Source organism: Tursiops truncatus, chromosome 14 (genome assembly GCF_011762595.2).
Source record: "Tursiops truncatus isolate mTurTru1 chromosome 14, mTurTru1.mat.Y, whole genome shotgun sequence".
NCBI classification, from domain to species: Eukaryota; Metazoa; Chordata; class Mammalia; order Artiodactyla; family Delphinidae; genus Tursiops; species Tursiops truncatus.
Window position 1 is genome coordinate 25,882,746 of NC_047047.1, and position 20,502 is coordinate 25,903,247.

At 39.3% G+C, this 20,502-nt stretch overlaps 1 protein-coding gene across 4 annotated transcripts in view; it reads right to left on the reverse strand.

The window, feature by feature from the left end:
- Positions 1 to 11,031, reverse strand: part of STAMBP (STAM binding protein) — a 34,539-nt gene extending 23,508 nt beyond the window's left edge. For 2 of the 4 annotated variants that reach the window (XM_033838181.2, XM_033838178.2), the window contains exons 1-2: positions 10,843 to 10,937; positions 8,835 to 9,052 (exon numbers count right to left, since the gene is read on the reverse strand). In XM_033838181.2, the coding sequence (XP_033694072.1) occupies positions 8,835 to 9,037 (203 nt within the window). In that variant the 5' untranslated portion in view covers positions 9,038 to 9,052; positions 10,843 to 10,937. Of the gene's footprint in view, positions 1 to 8,834; positions 9,053 to 9,179; positions 10,815 to 10,842 lie in introns of those variants that run through there. The other 2 variants (XM_033838179.2, XM_033838180.2) reach the window with 2 other exon arrangements.
- Positions 11,032 to 20,502: the final 9,471 nt, after the last annotated feature.

A 20,502-nucleotide genomic window follows, 5' to 3' on the forward strand; every position in this document is an offset into this window, starting at 1 on the left:
TTTATTCTTGCAGGCACCAAAAAAAGTGCTTAATAGTTGATAATTTTATTGCACAATATTGATTAATACTGTTAATATTAACAGAGCAATTGTCACCTTCTCTGGCTGCCCTATATTGAACAGAACCTCTCAGTCACTCTGCTCCCTTCTTTGCTTCATAGCACTTAATAACACTTGAAAAATATATTTTTATTATCTGTCTTCAACACTAGAATAAAAGCTCCATGAGAGTTAAGACTTCGTTTCGTTCATTGTAATATCCCAAGTGACCTGTCACATATATGGTCAATAAATACTTGTTGAAGGAGAAAAAAAAAAAAATCTCCAACCAAAAGACATAGACTGGCTAAATGGACACAAAAACAAGACCCGTATATATACTGTCTACAAGAGACCCACTTCAGACCTAGGGACCCATACAGACTGAAAGTGAGGAAAAAGATATTCCATGCAAATGGCAATCAAAAGAAAGCTGGAGTAGCAATTCTCATATCAGACAAAATAGACTTTAAAATAAAGACTATTACAAGAGACAAAGAAGAACGCTACATAATGATCAAGGGATCAATCCAAAGAGAAGATATAACAATTGTAAGTATTTATGAACCCAACATAGGAGCACCTCAGAACGTAAGGCAAAGGCTAACAGCCATAAAAGGGGAAAATCGACAGTAACACAGTAACAGTAGGGGACTTTAACACCTCACTTTTACCAATGGACAGATCATCCAAAATGTAAATAAATAAGGAAACACAAGCTTTAAACGATATATCAAACAAGATGGACTTAACTGATATTTATAGGACATTCCATCCAAAAACAGTAGAATACACTTTCTTCTCAAGTGCTAATGGAACATTCTCCAGGATACATCATATATTGGGTTACAAATCAAGCCTTGGTAAATTTAAGAAAATCGAAACCATATCAGGTATCTCTTCTGACCACAATGCTGTGAGACTAGATATTAATTACAGGAAAAAACTGTAAAAAATACAAACATATGGAGGGTAAACAATACACTACTAAAAACCAAGAGATCACTGAAGAAATCAAAGAGGAAATCAAAAAACACCTAGAAACAAATGACAATGAAAACACGATGACCCAAAACCAGTGGTATGCAGCAAAAGCAGTTCTAAGAGGGAAGTTTATAGCAATACAATCCTACCTCAAGAAACAAGAAAAACCTCAAATAAACAACCTAACCTTACACCTAAAGCAATTAAAGAAAGAAGAACAAAAAACCCCCAAAGTTAGCAGAAGGAAAGAAATCATAAAGATCAGATCAGAAATAAATAAAAAAGAAATGAAGGAAACAATAGCAAAGATCAATAAAACTAAAAGCTGGTTCTTTGAGAAGATAAACAAAATTGATAAACCATTAGCCAGACTCATCAAGAAAAAAAGGGAAAAAGACTCAAATCAATAGAATTAGAAATGAAAAAGGAGAAGTAACAACTGACACTGCAGAAATACAAAGGACCATGAGAGATTACCAGAAGCAACTATATGCCAATAAAATGGACAACCTGGAAGAAATGGACAAATTCTAAGAAATGCACAACCTTCTGAGACTGAACCAGGAACAAATAGAAAATATAAACAGACCAATCACACACTGAAATTGAAACTGTGATTAAAAATCTTCCAACAAACAAAAGCCCAGGACCAGATGGTTTCACAGGCGAATTCTATCAAACATTTAGAGAAGAGCTAACACCTATCCTTCCCAAACTCTTCCAAAATATAAAACAGGGAGGAACACTCCCAAATTCATTCTACGAGGCCACCATTACCAAGATACCAAAACCAGACAAAGACGTCACAAAAAAAGAAAACTACAGGCCAATATCACTGATGAACATAGATGCAAAAATCCTCAACAGGATACTAGCAAACAGAATCCAACAGCACAGTAAAAGGATCATACACCACGATCAAGTGGGGTTTATCCCAGGATGCAAGGATTCTTCAATATATGCGAATCAATCAATGTGATACACCATATTAACAAACTGAAGGAGAAAAACCATATGATCATCTCAATAGATGCAGAAAAAACTTCTGACAAAATTCAACACCCATTCATGATAAAAACTCTCCAGAAAGTAGGCATAGAGGGAACGTACCTCAACATAATAAAGGCCATATGTGACAAAGCCACAGCCAACATCATTCTCAATTGTGAAAAAACTGAAACCATTTCCACTAAGATCAGGAACAAGACAAGGTTGCCCACTCTCACCACTATTATTCAACATACTTTTGGAAGTTTTAGCAACAGCAATCAGAGAAGAAAAAGAAATAAAAGGAATCCAAATAGGAAAAGAAGAAGTAAAACTGTCACTGTTGGCAGATGACAGGATACTATACATAGACAATCCTAAAGACGCTACCAGAAAACTACTAGAGCTAATCAATGAATTTGGTAAAGTAGCAGGATAGAAAATTAATGAACAGAAATCTCTGGCATTCCTATACACTAGTGATGAAACATCTGAAAGAGAGATTAAGGAAACACTCCCATTTACCATTGCAACAAAAAGAATAAAATACCTAGGAATAAACCTACGAAGGAGACAAAAGACATGTATGCAGAAAACTATAAGACACTGATGAAGGAAATTAAAGATGATACAAAGAGATAGAGAGATATACCATGTTCTTGGATTGGAAGAATCAACCTTGTGAAAATGACTATACTACCCAAAGCAATCTACAGATTCAATGGAATCCCTATCAAACTACCACTGGCATTTTCCACAGAACTAGAACAAAAAATTTCACAATTTGTATGGAAACACAAAAGACCCCAAATAGCCAAAGCAATCTTGAGAAAGAAAAACGGAGCTGGAGGAATCAGGCTCCCTGACTTCAGACTATACTCCAAAGCTACACTAATCAAGACAGTATGGTACCGGCACAAAAACAGAAATATAGATCAATGGAACAGGATAGAAAGCCCAGAGATAAACCCATGCACGTATGGTCACCTTATTTTTGATAAAGGAGGCAAGAATATACAATGGAGAAAAGACAGCCTCTTCAATAAGTGGTGCTGGGAAAACTGGACAGATACATGTAAAAGAATGAAATTAGAACACTCCCTAACACCATACACAAAAATAAGCTCAAAATGGATTAAAGACCTAAATGTAAGGCCAGACACTATCAAACTCTTAGAGGAAAACACATGCAGAACACGCTATGACATAAATCACAGCAAGATCCTTTATGACCCACCTCCTAGAGAAATGGAAATAGAAACAAAAATAAACAAATGGGACCTAATGAAGCTTAAAAGCTTTTGCACAGCAAAGGAAACCATAAACAAGACCAAAAGACAACCCTCAGAATGGGAGAAAATATTTGCAAACAAAACAACTGACAAAGGATTAATCTCAAACATATACAAGCAGCTCATGCAGCTCAGTATCAAAAAAACAAACAACCCAATCCAAAAATGGGCAGAAGACCTAAATAGACATTTCTCCAAAGAAGATATACAGATTGCCAGCAAACACATGAAAGGATGCTCAACATCACTAATAATTAGAGAACTGCAAATCAAAACTACAGTGAGGTATCACCTCACACCAGGCAGAATGGCCATCATCAAAAAACCTACAAACAATAAATGCCGGAGAGGGTGTGGAGAAAAGGGAACCCTTTTGCACTGTTGGTGGGAATGTAAATTGATACAGCCACTATGGAGAACAGTATGGAGGTTCCTTAAAAAACTACAGATAGAATTACCACATGACCCAGCAATCCCACCACTGGGCATATACCCTGAGAAAACCATAATTCAAAAAGAGTCATGTACCACAATGTTCACTGCAGCTCTATTTACAATAGCCAGGACGTGGAAGCAACCTAAGTGTACATCGACAGATGAATGGATAAAGAAGATGTGGCACATATATACAATGGAATATTACTCGCCATAAAAAGAAAAGAAATTGAGTTATTTGTAGTGAGGTGGATGGACTGAGAGTCTGTCATACAGAGTGAGGTAAGTCAGAAAGAGAAAAACAAATACCGTATATGCTAACACATATATATGGAATCTAAAAAAAAAAAAGTTTCTGAAGAAATAGGGGCAGGACACAAATAAAAAAGCTTGAAGTATTTTTTTATTGATAAACATTTTTATTCTAATATTATAGTAATAATTCAAGTGCAGTTCTCTTTGAAAAGTCAACTCTGTTAAAACAATACTTGTTAAATATCTTTCATCAAACATAGGCATATTCTTTTCAATCCCTCACAGCAGTCAGACCTATGTAGCAGAGGTAAGATTTTTTTTTTTTAAAGCCTACTACATTTTGTTATTGCTTAAAAAATCTGAATCAGTTGTCAAGGTCTCAGAAGCAGTGATTAATTGACTTTTGAAAGCTCTACCAGATACTCTGACATAAAATCATGAATCCAGACATCTGTGTCTGGCAGCCATGTGTCCACTAAATAGACCACTACTTTCTGGTCCCAAGGGTTAGTCTCTATGTAGACGTAAAGAATGGACTTGAGGACACGGGGAGGCGGAAGGGTAAGCTGGGACAAAGTGAGAGAGTGGCATGGACATATATACACTACCAAACGTAAAACAGATAGCTAGTGGGAAGCAGTTGGAGATCAGCTCGGTGTTTTCTCTAGGTGTAGAGGGGTGGGATAAGGAGAATGGGAGGGAGATGCAAGAGGGAGGGGATATGGGAATATATGTATAGCTGATTCACCTTGTTATACAGCAGAAACTAACAAAACATTGTAAAGCAATTATACTCCAATGAAGATGATAAAAAAAATTACTATCTGGCCCTTTTACAGGAAAAGTTCTCTGATCTCTGGACTATACTCACAGTCTCTACTCTCTTACTGTCCATTCACCTTTCAACCCACTCCAATCTTTAATCCTTCCAGTGAAATTGCTTACCAAGATTACTGACCACGTCATGACATCAAACCCAAATCTTGCCCATCTGACACAGCTGGCCACTGTCCTGCAAATACTGACCTCTTTTGGCTCCCATGACAAAGTGATGGATTTCCTAGATTTCCTCCTACCTCTCAAACCTTCCTTCGAGGAAAGGTTTCTTGATACTTTAATACGCCATGGATCCTTCTGGCATCTAATGAAGCCTATGGACCCTTCTCAGAATAATTTTTTAAAGATATAATATAAATTATGAAACATTACAAAAAGCCCAATTCTACTGTAATGCAGTTTTCAAAATATTAAAAAATTGTGATATGTGCTTACTTATTAATGCATTGTTAATACATTAAAAAACAGGATGTAGTTGTGGGTTTAATAACTCTGTACTGTAATTCTGAAGTAGTGATAAGTATAAATGTTATTTTGAGATACCAGCAACAATCATAATTTAATATAAAAATATCTTGATTTCTACTGGTGACAAAACTACAAATATTAATAATACTGTGGTTTGACGCCTATATTCAAAATTAAAGGAAGTGCTAAATTTCAGTTAGAGGTTAGTAAAAACAAGAAAAGTTTCTCCCGACCAAGTTCATGGACCCTGAATTTTATCAATGAATCCCTGTGGGTTCCTGGACCCCAGATTAAGAACCACTGCACTACAAGCTCTCAGCAGTTTTCATGGCTTCAGAACCAACTATATGTTGAGTACTCCTGGGCTTGTATCTCCAACCCAGAACTCTCCTCTGAGTTCAGACTGCTACATCCAACCTCCTACTGGACATCTCTACTTGGATATCTCACAGGTAACTTAAACTTTACACCTTAACAGGTCAAAAAATCAGGCCTGAACCCTTGAATCTTCCCATTACCCAACCCCTTTTCAACACCACTCTCCCCATCTCAATAAATGGACCAGCAAATCCTAAGTTACTCAAGGCAGAAACTGAGGTCAATCTTGATGCCATCTTCTTTCCCAAATTATCAGTAAGTTCCATGGACTCTATCTCCAGAATACCAAATCCGTCTGCTCCTTTCCAGTCCACCATGTTCCTTCAACCTACCAGCCTCTCTCTTGACACTCCCTCCACCAGTTACCACATAGCAGCCAAAATTTAATTTTTAAAATATAAGTAAGATTAGGTCACAACCTCACTTAAAACTTTTCAATGGCTTTCTATTGCTCTCAAGATAAAATGTAAACTCCTCACTGGCCTATAAGATTCTGCGTGATTTGGCCCCGCCTGCCTCTCCAACTTCATCTGCAGTCATTCTCCCTCTTCACTTGCTACACTCCAAACACAATGATCTTTCAATCCTCAGAACACACTAAGGTCTTTCCTACCTGAGAGCTTCTGAATACACAGCTGTATCTGTTTTAAATGCTCTGCTTTATGCTTTTGGAATGACCAACTCTATGGCATCCTTCAAGTCTCAGTTTAAATCTTACCTTCTCAGACAGATGTTACTCTATTTAATTAGATAACCTTGGTTATTCCCTGTCCCAGCACTCTCTGTTGCTTCCACAGCATTTTCCGCATTTTGTGAACTGTATATTTATTTGCTTACCTGTATACTGTCTTCTCCCATAAGAAGAATAAGGGCAGGGGCCAGTTTACTTACTACGTATTCAGGACCTACTGCAGTGTCAAGTAGATAGTAGGTATATGTAATATATATTTCTTGAATGAATACGGTCCTCACCCTCAAAGCACTTTCTATGTGGGACAACAAGACCCAGAGGGCCCTTCAGAAAATACCTGGTAGAGTGATTCCATGATTCTACTGAACTTTCTCAACTACGATTTCCCAAAAGAATTGTGCCCCTCATTCTGAGAGAACTACCTACAAGAATACTGGAAATATACAAGAATACTAATTCTACCAGCAGCAGAGTATATGAAGAGTGGGACAATAGCAAGAAACTTCTCAGGAAAATAAATTTTGTGCCCATTGCGCCTAGGAGTGAAAAACCATGAAAGCAAAGAGAGGCAGAAATATAATTATACTTCTACGAAACTTTATCAACATTGAGGCCACATAACAGGACATTATGGTATGGATGGATGCAAGATCTCTGAGGAAACAGACACTATCTCTAAACTTAACAAGAAAACAACAGCAGTCCCTTTTCTCCATTCTAAATTTACAATATGAATTCTAGACAATCCACTCTCACACCTACTTTTAGAGTACTGGTTCTCAACTGGGTCAGTTTTGCCTCTTAAAAAGCATTAGTTTATATCTGGAGACATTTTGGGTTGTCACAACTAGGGGGTAAAGGGTTCTACTGGCATCTAGCGAGCAGAGAGACCAAAGATGCTGCTAAACACACTACAATGCACAGAACACTCCCCACAACAAAGAATTATTCAACCCCAAATGTCATTAACACCAAAGGTGACACACTCTGCTTTAGAGTAGCATGTGATCAAAAACTTAATATCATATAATTGATAGGCATACATCATCTCTGGAAGAACATATAAGAAACTAATAAGGGGCTTCCCTGGTGGCGCAGTGGTTGAGAGTCCGTCTGCCAATGCAGGGGACAAGGGTTCGTGCCCCCGTCCAGGAAGATCCCACATGCTGCTGAGCAGCTGGGCCTGTGAGCCATGGCCGCTGAGCCTGCGCGTCCGGAGCCTGTGCTCCGCAACTGGAGAGGCCAAAACAGTGAGAGGCCCGCGTACCGCAAAAGAAAAAAAAAAAAAGAAACTAATAAGAGTGATTGTCTCTGGGGAGGGGAGCTAAAGGTTTGGGGGAAAAGAGGAGTGGTAGGGAGATTTAGTTTTTAAATATACACCCTTTTGTGCCTTCTGAATTCTGTACTACACATACATGTTACCTATTCAAAAACAATAAAAAATAACCAAAAATTAGTGTGGCTCAAGACTATGATCTCAAAAGACTGCCTTCAATTTATTAAACATTACCAGAAAGAAAACAAAAAGAACAGGACCTATGTTGTAGAATGAATCCTGAATTAAGAGTTAAGAAAATCCAGGTTTTGTCACTCCAAACTGTGGAACAAAGCCTACCACTAAATCCGGAGGGTGTTTCCTCCTATGCAGAATGGGAGGATGATGTGCCTTACTCAATGTACGCAGAACTGTGAAGATCAAGTGAAATAATGCAGGTGAAATACTTTACAAACTATTTAAAAGCCATACAAATACACTGTAATTATTATTATTTTAAGATCCTGGTATCATGAAAGAACAAAACTAGAAATTATAAATGAGACCCTTTAACATTATTCCCTTCCTAAATTAGACATCTTTTCCAATATCACTGGGGCTTTAGCAATTGTTCCTGTTAACTGAACTGAAATCTTTAATTTCTGCTGCAAGAGGCTAAGCAACTCAAGGGAAAGGTCTTATGACGAGCTATACAAACTGTAGGTGATCACTATTTATTTGATGATTTTTATGCTTATGATAAAGGGTAAGAAAAAAACTTTTTCCTGAGTCATTCAATTTGCTACAAAATAAGCAGAGGTGAGGAATTTGGGCTCTGTTAAACTTCAACAATAATTCTCTGATTGGCTGTCTTAATAGAGAGAGGACAGCGAAGAACATTCATCAATACAAAACATGTATAGTTTAAACACCAACTCTCTTGTCTAACAGCTGGGCCATGTGGGCACAAGCCAAAGAGCTAGGTCTCTTACTCATGAAATTACTGAGTCATGAAAATAACACTTTCAGTACTCATGTCTTTGAATGTCAAGGACAGTCAATATGTAGGAGCTGCTAGCAAAAATGATTAATGATAATGATGCTGTAAAGTTCTCTAGTTTTAGCAATTCTGAGCTGAAATAAACGAGCACAAGGACAGAATGAGTGAGGCATCAGTCACCGGAAAAGAAAAAGGAAACTGGAGGCGTCTTACGTGATATACTTGTTATAGAGGATGAATGCATGTTCAATGTTGCCTTCCTCAGAGTAAATAGATGCCATTCGGATAATCTCCATTCCAGAGCGGAAGTACCGACGAGGTGGAATGTCCTCGTTTATCTCCACTGCGCTACCCATTTGGGAGAGAGCCCTCACCCGGTCTTCGGGTGGGAGGCTCACATCTCCACGGTCAGACATCAGGACCAAGAAGTTCTGAAACATAAAAAAAAAAAAAAAAAAGATGGCATCAACAGCAAGGCCCCCATTAGCCGAGCACAGCCTAGTACACTGTGTTTTTCCCACAAACCTCTACCTTACAAAGAAATTAAAAGAAACATACCACATGCTGTAGCTCACATCAAATAAGGTCTCTTTCCCACAAGAAGCCTGAGACCCTCAAGGAAGCCCATATCACAAGGACGAAAGGATTGGCAGATTCAAAAACCCATAATCCCTGCACCGTAATTAGGTGGTACAAAGAGTATAACTATAATGAGCCACTAGCGTTTCAATTCTCTCTTAATGCTAATCATTCCATGTCATTAGGTAGCCCTGCCCTTGGCATCACAAAAAGAGGGCCAGTATCTTATATTTTTTCCATTATCTCTCCTCCCAGCTACCCACTTCCATCCACCCCAGTACCTGGCAGAGTATACTCAATGAACTTTCATGATGATAACTGACTTCAAGCTGATCATTTAACCTGAGGGTAACTGACTTGAGCACACGGTTAGTTAGAGGACATGGTGTGGGAATGAATGTTCATTATCCCAACTCTGCTCATGAAACCACTATTCCAGTCAACCTACAACATCATTCACCATTTCAGGGCAAGGAATTTAGACCTAGAAAACAATTTATTCAAATCTATCTTCAAAGACTAAGTACTCTCTGAATAACAAAAGGACACAAAGGTAACTTGAAATGCAAAAAACAAACCAACAAAAAACCCTGGAAGTTTTCCCTCCTTGGGTCTCAGATTGCAGTCATTCTATAATCTTTCTTGATATTGTTGCTGTTAGAATCAGACTCCAACTTCCAATCAGATACCACTCTACGATCATTTCCAAAAAGATTCTGGTAATTGGATACATACTGAATTACAGCACATCCTAACCAGCATGCTGCAGAATATACAAGCTACAGCAGATTTTGGAATTCAAGGCTCTGTGTCAACTGGCCTCATTTTAATCTTAAACCTTACTCATTCCCAACAGAGATCTTTTGCTTCAGTCGGGATTCTTATCTGCCCAGAAATCCTGACATTTCAGTTTCATTTGTCTATCCACTGCTTTTGTTTTCCATTCCAACCCCTCCCTCAGAGATGGTCTTCTCCGGGCCAATTCTATGTCTAGGTCACACTTCCTCCACCGACCTTCTTCTCAAACACCCTAATAGTACAAAAGTTGTGGGGACTACCAGGGATGTAGAGGTATTCCATCTCCTGTGGGAGCTTTTTTAGGGGCTCAGAAAGCTACTAGCAAATCTAAAACCTCCCCAAGTTGTCTAATTACTAAACTCAGGGCCAAGCCCATCAAAGCTAACTGAAGCAGAGCAAGCTTGTTGCTCTTCAGTCCCTCTTGGTAGAGGATCTTTTGGTAGAGAATGGAACCCCCTCCCGAGGCCAGGAAGTGGTGCCCAGAGCTACAAGCTGAGCAACACTCCAGGGAGGAGATGCAGTATCCGTAAATAAGGGGGGAAGGTGGCGTAAAGAACCGAGGGGGAAAGATGAGGAGGAGGCGAAAGGAAGTAGCAGGAACGAGCGAAGGAGGCATATACAGTGGAGAGGGACCTCCTGACAACTGCGTGACGCCCCCTTCTCGAAGGCACTCAAGCCCAAGTTGTCAACACCCGGCAAAAATCAGCAAAGGTTTTCGGGTCTTTCGCGTGCGGTAGGAGGGGACGCGCTGGGCCCGGCTGGGAACCAGAGCCGTCAGGGGCCTCGCGCGCGGCAGGCCGGGCAGGGGTCGCGGGGAGGAGAAGGCTGCAGGCCCCACACTCACGGTGCCCGCTCCCCGCCAGAGTCCGACCACGCTCAGCAGCCCGGCCCCACCATACTCCCGGTACCCTTCCCCACCTGTCCCCGCGGTCGACACTCGGCGCTTCCGGAAACGTCACATCCGGCGCCCACCCCGCCCCCTCCCTCTGGTCTATCGGTTAATTCTCAAGAACTTAGGGCAAGGGGCGGCGACTGGTGGGCGGGGCTAGAGCTGCCACCTGCGGAAAAACCCACCAATGAGGAGAGAGCGGGTCGGCGGCCACATTGGTAAAACAAAACTAACGGGGAAGAAAGGGGAAACAAATAGTTAAAGGACCCAACGACCAAGCCAGCTTTTATTTTTAGGTTAGCGCGGACACAGTAAACGTCTGCGCTAACCTAAAATGTCTGCACTAACCACCGATGCATTCCACCATGTGAAAGGCTACACAAGTTGTAATACAACATCCCTTAGAAAAGCTTAGAAAGTATGGAATCAGATAAAATCTATTACATAAATCATACATTTATTGGAATTAGACTGGCAACTTTCATGTTTACCCCATGCCTTCATGTCCTTCACATTTGTGAGGTATGTTAAATGATTATGTCAGTCCTAAAAAGCTACCTTGTCCCAGTTCTCTGGAGAAAACTGTATGAGGTTTATCAGAATTGATTGGGTGTTGAACACTATCCCACCAGTCTATCAATGCCCTATATATACTACTAAGTCATTGGAAAACCAGGAGATGAGCTGTGTTTTTACTTTTATTTTTATTGCTAAATACATATCCTCGGGTCTTCTCTATGTGGAAATTTACTTTCTCTAAATTTCCATTCCCTTATTTTTTTAGAAATTACTCAAGTCTCAGCTCTTGATTTCACCTTAATTTTGTTCATTGCCACATTCAGAAACTCAATGTCCAGTTCTGTTTTAAATCTTTGTGGCCAGAGAGGTAGGTCACATTAGACTCATTGGCTGTTAGGGTCCATCCTTGTTAGTGGCAAGGTTTCCAGAGGAAGAGTATTTGGGGAGCAAGCATTCTAGTGGTTTCCACTAGTAGGATCTAAAAGTAAATTTCATTTTGTAGACTTTAGCACACCACTTTAGCCCCTCACGTTCTTTTTTGAATACTGGTTAAATCATTAATTTTTTTTAGCATATGTTACAACAAAATTTTACCCGTAAATTTGAAAAGCATATCTTCTACAACTATTACCTTTTCAAACTGAAAGCCTTTCAAATCTTCATTAAGAAAAGACTTCATCAGCTTGTTACTAGAAATTTCTCTGTATGTTTTCATGGATTAACTGATTCTGTTCATGGGGTTACCATCACATAAGAAGCAGGTGCACATTTGTTTTAGTTTAGCAATATTAGTTCTTGGTCATCATAATATTCATTAAATGTTTTAATATTTAAAGCTGTTTCAATTTCTAGTCTGAATTTTGTTAAATATTACCTTTGAATTTGTCCCTGCTCCAATGTATAGTATTCAGCTTTATAAATTTTAAAAAATATTAGTAGACTAAAGAACAAAGTTTAATATTTAAGATTGTCTAGAAATATTATATCAATATACATTTGTTCTTGACCACTATATAATATCAATGAATTTGCTTGCTTTTGACCTCTGCAAAATTGGCAAGTACTTTTCTATTTATCTACACATACTATTTCATAAATGGGTGTGCTTAACAAGTACTAAATGCTTTAAAACTGAAATAGAAACCCGTTTGCTTTGGAGTCTGATTGTATTACCCAGTAATTGAATTGCTTTGTCCTACTGCTGTCCAGAAGAATACCCACAATTTCTTTAAACTCTAAAAATAGTTGCTATAATAAAAAAGATCTTCTGCCTCATTGTCTTATTAACTTAAAATTTTGAATCTTATGAAAGAACTACTATTTTGATTTTGAGTAGGATTTTCCTGCCAGATAGCCCCTCTATCACACCCACATAAATCCAACATTCAAAGAGGGACTGCTGATCTGAAAACCTGGCTAAACTTACCAGGGTTTCTAAATCAGGGAAAAGAAAGCTCCTTCTGAAAATTTCAGTTTGTTTATGTTACTTTCTACACAAAATTGTTGGCCTGAGATATTAGACAACTGTTTTTTGCCTAGCAAAGGACATAACACTAACTTTTTAATGTCACAATGCCAATAAAATTGTATTGAAAATGAGTGTTTAATCTCTAAGGGTCACTGTGAAAAGCAATGGGGACAAAAATATATGTATGACACATGTGTATATTATGAATGCATGGAAATTATGTTCCTTTTCAGTTGGAGTTGGAATTACCTCATGAAGAAGTTGTTCCTTGAGAAGGCTACAGTAAAACTAGTAACATTGAGGTGAATCTGAGGTTTGGGGCTCCACCTGTAGTTTGTTTTGAAGAATAGTGTCTCCTGTCACCAAGAAAAATATCTAGCTGGGAAAATGAGGTTTTGTTTTGTTTTTTAAAGATATATCATGCAAGCACAATGTTTGTTTATTTATTTATTTATTGGCTGCCCTGGTCTTCGTTGTGGTGCGCAGGCTTCTCTAATTGTGATGCATCGGCTCCAGAGCATGTGGGCTCAGTAGCTGAGGCACGGGTTTAGTTGCCCCGCAGCATGTGGGATCTTAGTTCCCCGACCAGGGATCAAGCCTGTGTCCCCTGCATTGGAAGGCAGATTCTTTTTTGTTTTCATTTGGAAGGCAGATTCTTAACCAGTGGACCACCAGGGAAGTCCCAGGAAAATGAGTTTTTAATGTATGCTTGTAAAGGTTTTAAATGTGTGTGTATTATTACAATTAATGCTTAAATTTGTGCATAAGCAGTCAATTTTATTTTAGACGTATTTTCTTCCTTTGTTACCTGCTAGTTAGCTGTGAGTTATACGATTTATTCCTGATAGCTGAGAGCCTTTTGTTTTAAGTAAGAGTGCCATTCTCAAGGTTGAAAATTTCAACAAGAGTTAAATGAGAAAAGAAACTTTAGGGCTATTTGAGTTGTACAGTTTGGGTTGAGGGATTTTATCATTTTATATTTGGTTTACATATTTATTTACAAAAATATTGCCATATGACCAACCACTATAACTTTGATTGCAAGATAAAGAATTGCATACTGCTGTATTTATACTCCTTGAAAAACATTCATTTATTCATTCATTTATTCAATCAACAACTATTTATTGAGTACCTACTTTGTGCCAAACACTGTTCAAGGCACTGGGCATATATTAGCCAACAAAGCAGACAAAAAGAAACACAACCCTGCCCTCAAGGATCTTATATTCTAGCGATGGGTGAGGGAATGATGGATTACAAGCAATTATGTGATAAATAAGTAATTACATAGTATATTAGAAGATTCTAAATACCATGGGAGAAGTGGGCTCTGTAAAGGGAATCAGATTGAAGGAAAGGAGAAGTGCAGGGGGACAGTTGTAATTTCAGATAGTGTAGTCAGATAAACCCTCATTGGAAAGATTTGAGTAAAGACTTGGAGGTAACAGCAGGCAGGGAACAGCAAGTACAAAGGCCCTGAGCCAGGAGCTCTCTGATGTACTTAAGGACCAGCAAGGGCTGAGCATGATGGGAGTGGAATGAGTGACAGGGAACATAGCAATAGATCATGTACATCAGGGCTCAGCAAACTACTTGTCTTTGCAAATGAAGTTTTATTGGAACACAGCCATGCCCATTCATTTACATATTTTCTATGGCTGCTTTCATGCTACCAATGCAGAGTTGAATAGTTGAGACAAAAACAACCTGGCTCACAGAGACTAACATTTTTACTGTCTGGCTGTTTATTTGTTGACCCCCGATATAGGTAGGGCCACATAGGCCATTGCAGGGACCTTGGCTTTGACACTGAGAAAAATGAGAAGCCATGGGAGGGTTCAAGCAGAAGAAGGACAGGATCTGACTAATGTTTTGAAAGGATCATTACAGTGGCTGTGTTGACAAATTTTAGGTAGGCAAGGGTGGGAATAGGAAAGCCAGTCAGGACTGTGGTTCACAAGGTACACTGGGGCGCCCCCCAGGACACCACATAAATTCACCAGCCTATAGCAGGATATTTAAAATTTTTGAAGGATTCACAGCAATATTTGACATCTGTTAGATACCACGTGAGCTTCTAGCTGGTAGGTAGTTCACAGTTTCAGCATTAGGTTGTGCTATATTCCTTTCAATGCTGTCATATGATTGTGAACCTGGGATTTTGGGCAGTAGTTGTAACAAAAGTCAAGTACTAATTGAAGATCAGCGTGGAGCAGGAAATGAGTCTGGCAGCACCCAATTTAATTCTAAGGTTTGAGATGTTGTACAGTGCCCAACAGTCCCCCACATTCCATTAGCAAGTAATTGTGGTTATTTCAGAGTGAAATAAAAATATTTTCCTTTTAATTCACATGTATTATTTTTCAAACGTCTACCTAGTTGTTGGAGCATTGTATCATTGTGCAAATGGGGCATTTTTCCTGTGGCTGCTCTAACAAGTCACCACAACTGGTGGCTTTAAAAAGCAGAAGTTTATCAGTATTATTCACTGTACAGTACAGAAAAATAATGAAATGCTAAGCTTCAGTTCAAAATTAAATATGCTTTGATAAATACAGCATGCACTACATGATGTATGGTACAATAAAGTTAAGGTATTGTTTGTGAATCATTTTATATTTTACATTACCTAAACATTTTCAAAGTCAAAACTTGGAGTATTCTTCATATTTTTCCTGCATTAAGTTTTCCACTGCCTTTGAAAATTCACTTGTATTTCATAGTATAAATTAAGCAAGGGACCATTTCAATTTCTTTTAAAAAATTTATTATGAGTTTGGAACTGCCTCTTCCTAATATTCTGTTGCATTCTTTGAGGGTGACAGAAATCTAATAAGGTACAAGTGTGGAACACAAGTGAAAATAATAAATTACAGATATACTATAAGGTATTTGTTCACACACGTTTAAGGTGACATTGAACAGAGCCATACTCTTCAATTTTCAAAGTGCTGTGTATTCAGTCAAACAATGTGAAATGATACTTTCCTGATGTATTTCTACTTATGTTTTGTCCTAGTTAAATTGCTATAAATAAAGGGGCTTTAGGTGCATTTGTAGCAATTGTCAGCAACTGAGTAATTTCTGTGACTAAATTCATTAAAATATATAGAATAAAAAAAAAGCAGAAATTTATTTTTTCACAGTTCTGGAGGCCAGAAGTCTGAAATCAATACCACTGGGACAAAATTAAGGTGTCAGTAGGATTTACACTCCCTTCAGAGTCTCTTGAGGGAGTTTTCGTGCCTTGCTTCTGCCAGCCTCTGGTGGTTGCTGGCATTGCTTGGCTGGTGGCTGCAACACTCCAGTCTTTGCTTCCATGGTCACTTTGCCTTTCCCTCTTCTGTCTCTATCAAATCTCTTTCTGCCTCCATTTTGTAAGACGCATATGATTACATTTAGGGCTCACCCTGATAATCCAGGATAACCTCCCCATCTCAAGATCCTTAATTTGATCACATATGCAAAGATCCTTCTTCTAAATAAGGTAGTAATATTTATAGGTTTGAGGAATTAGGATCTGATCTCTTTGTGTGGTCGTTATCCAGCCTACTGCAAACATAAATGCTTATTAATTATTGGCACCCAACTAGTTAATAAATGGGACTGTTAAGTATTGCTTTTAGCCTAGAGGTGAGACACCAAAGGCTCTGTAAATCTAGAAAGTTTGGGAAGCTTCTGAGTTGGGAGGCTATCCTAGTAATCTGGGCAGGAAATGATGGGGGCTTGGACTAATGTGGAAATGGAGGAAAGTGGTTAGAAGTGCACAAGTTCTAGATACAATTCAAAGGTAAGGCAGTCAGAGTTTGCTGATGCATCGTTGGCAGGGAAGAAGAGGAGTCAAGTGATTTCGAAGGTCTCTGGCCTGAGCAACCGAAAAAATGATATTACCATGAACTGAGATGAAGAAAACTGGGCATGGACCAGGTCTTTTGCTGGGGAGGAGGGCAGATTGGAGATTCCATTTTGTACATGCTTAGGAAAGTCAATCAAAGAGAAGGAAAAGAGGGAAGGAAAAGATACACATTCCTGACCAGGACCTGCCTTCAGACTCTCCCCCTGCCCACAGGCTTACTCCACCTCTCATGGTGGCCAAATGTCCCCCAACCCATGCGCCCTTTAGATTGTTGTGTTTTAACTTCCCATTCAAAACATGGACTGAGCAAATACACACATGAGACATCAGACAGAGGAGACTCAGAAAGCCTCTTCTGACCCAGAGTCCTAACGAGGGTAGTGTAAATGGGGCTCTGCTTCGGGAAACTGAAAATTATAGGAACCCACATTTCAAGTAATTATGGCAAATGATGGAGCAGAATTTCAGAAAGATGGAGGCAGTTGCACATCATTTGAATCTCACCAAACCTTCTCATGGAACTAGATCAACCGAAACCAAGTGCCCATGGGTAACACTTATCGAGAAACTAGAAACCCCAAAACAAGAGGGTGTGTCAGACCACCACCCACAGAGACCTGCCTGGTCCCAGCATCTGCAACAAAGGAAGTGCCAGACAGGAGCAAGCATCTGATGGACATGAAGACAGGAGTCCTTCAAAATGCCAGCAGGTATTCATTGGAAAGCACTGTGGGCCAATATGAGAACAGCAGCTGACTGGGAGAGATTTTACCAAACTCTAACGTGAGTAAGGACAAGGGGCCCAGAATAGTCCAAAGGGATGGAGCAGTCTAGCCCTTCTACATCATCAAACTGAGCAGCCACAGCTCCTTTCCAGGATGTGACCCACACAGAAGAGAAACTTTTGGGAGGAAAAACAGGCACAAAGGGAAATGTCTTGGTAAAAGTCAGGGAGGGCAGCAGAGCCAGGAAACCTCCGAAAGTAAGCCACTGTGTTTTTGAATACTACATTAAAAAAACAGACAAACAGAAGTTCTGTGAAGTTAGAAAAGCAATTCTCAATCACACCTCCTTTTTATTTTTTTAATATATATATTTTTAATTAATTAATTTATTTGGTTGTGCTGGGTCTTAGTTGCAGCAGGCAGGCTCCTTAGTTGCAGCTCCTGAGTTGTGGCACGCGAACTCTTAGTTGCAGCATTCATGTGAGATCTAGGCCCCTGACCAGGGATCGAACCTGGGACCCCCTGCATTGGGAGCTTGGAGTCTTATCCACTGCCCACTAAGGAACTCCCTCTTTCTTTTTTCTTCCTTCCTTCCTTCCTTCCTTCCTTCCTTCCTTTCTTTAAAGCTCCAAGTCATTTAAAATACATGACTTCTTACTAAAAATCTCCAGTTCATATAACCAAGGGGTTTATAACTTCTCCTTTAAGTTATATTCCTGGGACTTCCCTGATGGTCCAGAGGTTAAGATTTGGTGCTTCCAATGCAGCAGACATGGGTTGAATCCCTAGTTGGGGAGCTGAGATCCCACATGCTGCGCAGCCAAAGAAATTTTTTTTAAAAAGTTATATTCCTGTATTATTGAATTTAGTGGTTTAGATTTTTTTTAATGTTTAGAAGATTTCAATTTATTTACCAGGAACAAACAAAACATAATGTAAAAACAGTTTTCAGGAAACTATTTCCATCATTCTTTTCTTCCCTTTCTCCTGCAGATTGGTGTTTTATCCTTACAAGTTCTCCGTCGTTCCATAAGAGAGCTGCTCTTCTTCTGGTTTCATAAGAGATGGTGAACCGTGTTAAAATATCCAGTTTACCTAAATTTCTAAAGTACACTTCAGGGAGCGAATGATGGGGTGGGATGTTGGGGCAGAGTGAGAGATACAGATTCTGGTGAGACTGAGAGTCATTCACAAAAATTACTGGGCTGTGGTGAAGGGAGAACAAAAATAAATCAGGTTCCTGCTGGTGGACAGGAAGCCAAAATGAAGAAGAATGGTGCGTAGCCGGGCAGTGTAATTAGGCCCATAAGTGCTGTGTCTTCGGATAGTAATTATGAACAGAAACCAACTAATAATTATGAATAACATGTAGGTGACCAATCCTTGAGAGCTGAGGTAGAGAGAAGGAAAGATGACATTATACCTTGTCTCTAGTTCATTGAGTTTCCCAGGCTGGTTGTGACCAATCCTGGGTGAAATCATAACTAAATCATTTTTGCTAAGGTGATCAGCTTTCGTGGGGTCCTTTCTCTGCACTCTGTCCAATGATAAAGCCCACTGGTTTATGCCTCCTGGAAAAGAGTTATTTCAAAACAGTATAAGTGAAGCATTGATGAAACAGCCATGAGGAACACGTTTCCACATGGCCTCGCACCTCCTTTTCAAAGTGCTTTAAAACTTTTTTCATCCAAAAATCAATAAAAAAAAAGGATTGGGATCAAATCCCGTACAGAGGTAGTGTAAGCAAAAAGAGAATAAGGAGCAGAATAGCATCTCTTCAGACAATAAAATCAAGTTGGAAAAGACAGGTCCACAAAACAGATCAAAACTGTAACCTAGGGCTTCCCTGGTGGGACAGTGGTTGAGAGTCCGCCTGCTGATGCAGGGGACATGGGTTCATGCCCTGGTCCGGGAAGATCCCACATGCTGCGGAGCGGCTGGGCCCGTGAGCCATGGCCGCTGAGCCTGCGCATCCGGAGCCTGTGCATCCAGAGCCTGTGCTCCACAACAGGAGAGGCCACAGCAGTGAGAGGCCCACGTACCGCAAAAAAAAAAAAAAAAAAAAAAAAACTGTAACCTATTATTTCAAAGTGGGCTAAAAGATGTTAGGAAAAACAATGGAAAAGATGAAAGAACATGGATCGAGGAGGGAATGGGAAGTTACTGTCTAATGGCTCTAGAGTCTCTGTTTGGGATGGTGAAAAAGTTCTGGAAAAGGTAAATGCTGATAAATGCCACCTATGGGTGTTTGGTTTTAGTTGATCTTCTTCCATGAAAGGGTTTGGAGAGATTCAGAAACTATGCTGCTGCCTCCATCTTTCTGAGGTCCTGCTCAATCTTTAGACATAATTATTTTGAATTTGGATAGTGGTGATGGTCGCACAGCATTGTGAATGTATTTAATGTCACTGAATTGTATACTTGAAAATGGTTGAAATAATAAATTTTCTTTTATGTATATTTTACCATAATAAAAAAAACCGTGAAAGAACAGCATAAATCAGAATTAGGTAAGATGATAGAACTCAGGACAGAATTCAAAATAAAAGAAAAAAATTTCAGAAATGAAGACTAAATTTAAAATAATACAAGAGTGGGGAGTTCCTGGTTGTCCAGTGGTTAAGAATCCACCTTCCAATGCAGGGGATGCAGGTTCAATCCCTAGCTGGGGAACTGAGATCCCACATGCTGCAGGGCAACTAAGCCCGCATGCCGCAACCACTGAGCCCGCGTGCTCTGGAGCCCATGCGCCACAACTAGAGAGCCCCCGAGCCACAAGGAAGAGCCCACATGCTGCAACTAATATCCAACACCGCCAAAAATAAATAAATAAATTAATTAATTAATTAAATAATACGAGTGAATGAACATAATGGATAATGTCTTAAGAGAAACAAACAAGAAAAGGAAAATTTTTTTTAATCAAAAAGAAGATAAAAAGAATTTTAGAGAAATGGCAAACATAAAAGATAGGCAAAAAAGAGTCAGGACAGCTCTGAAAAGAGTAACATAAATATGTATAAGAATCTATTATACCATAAAAG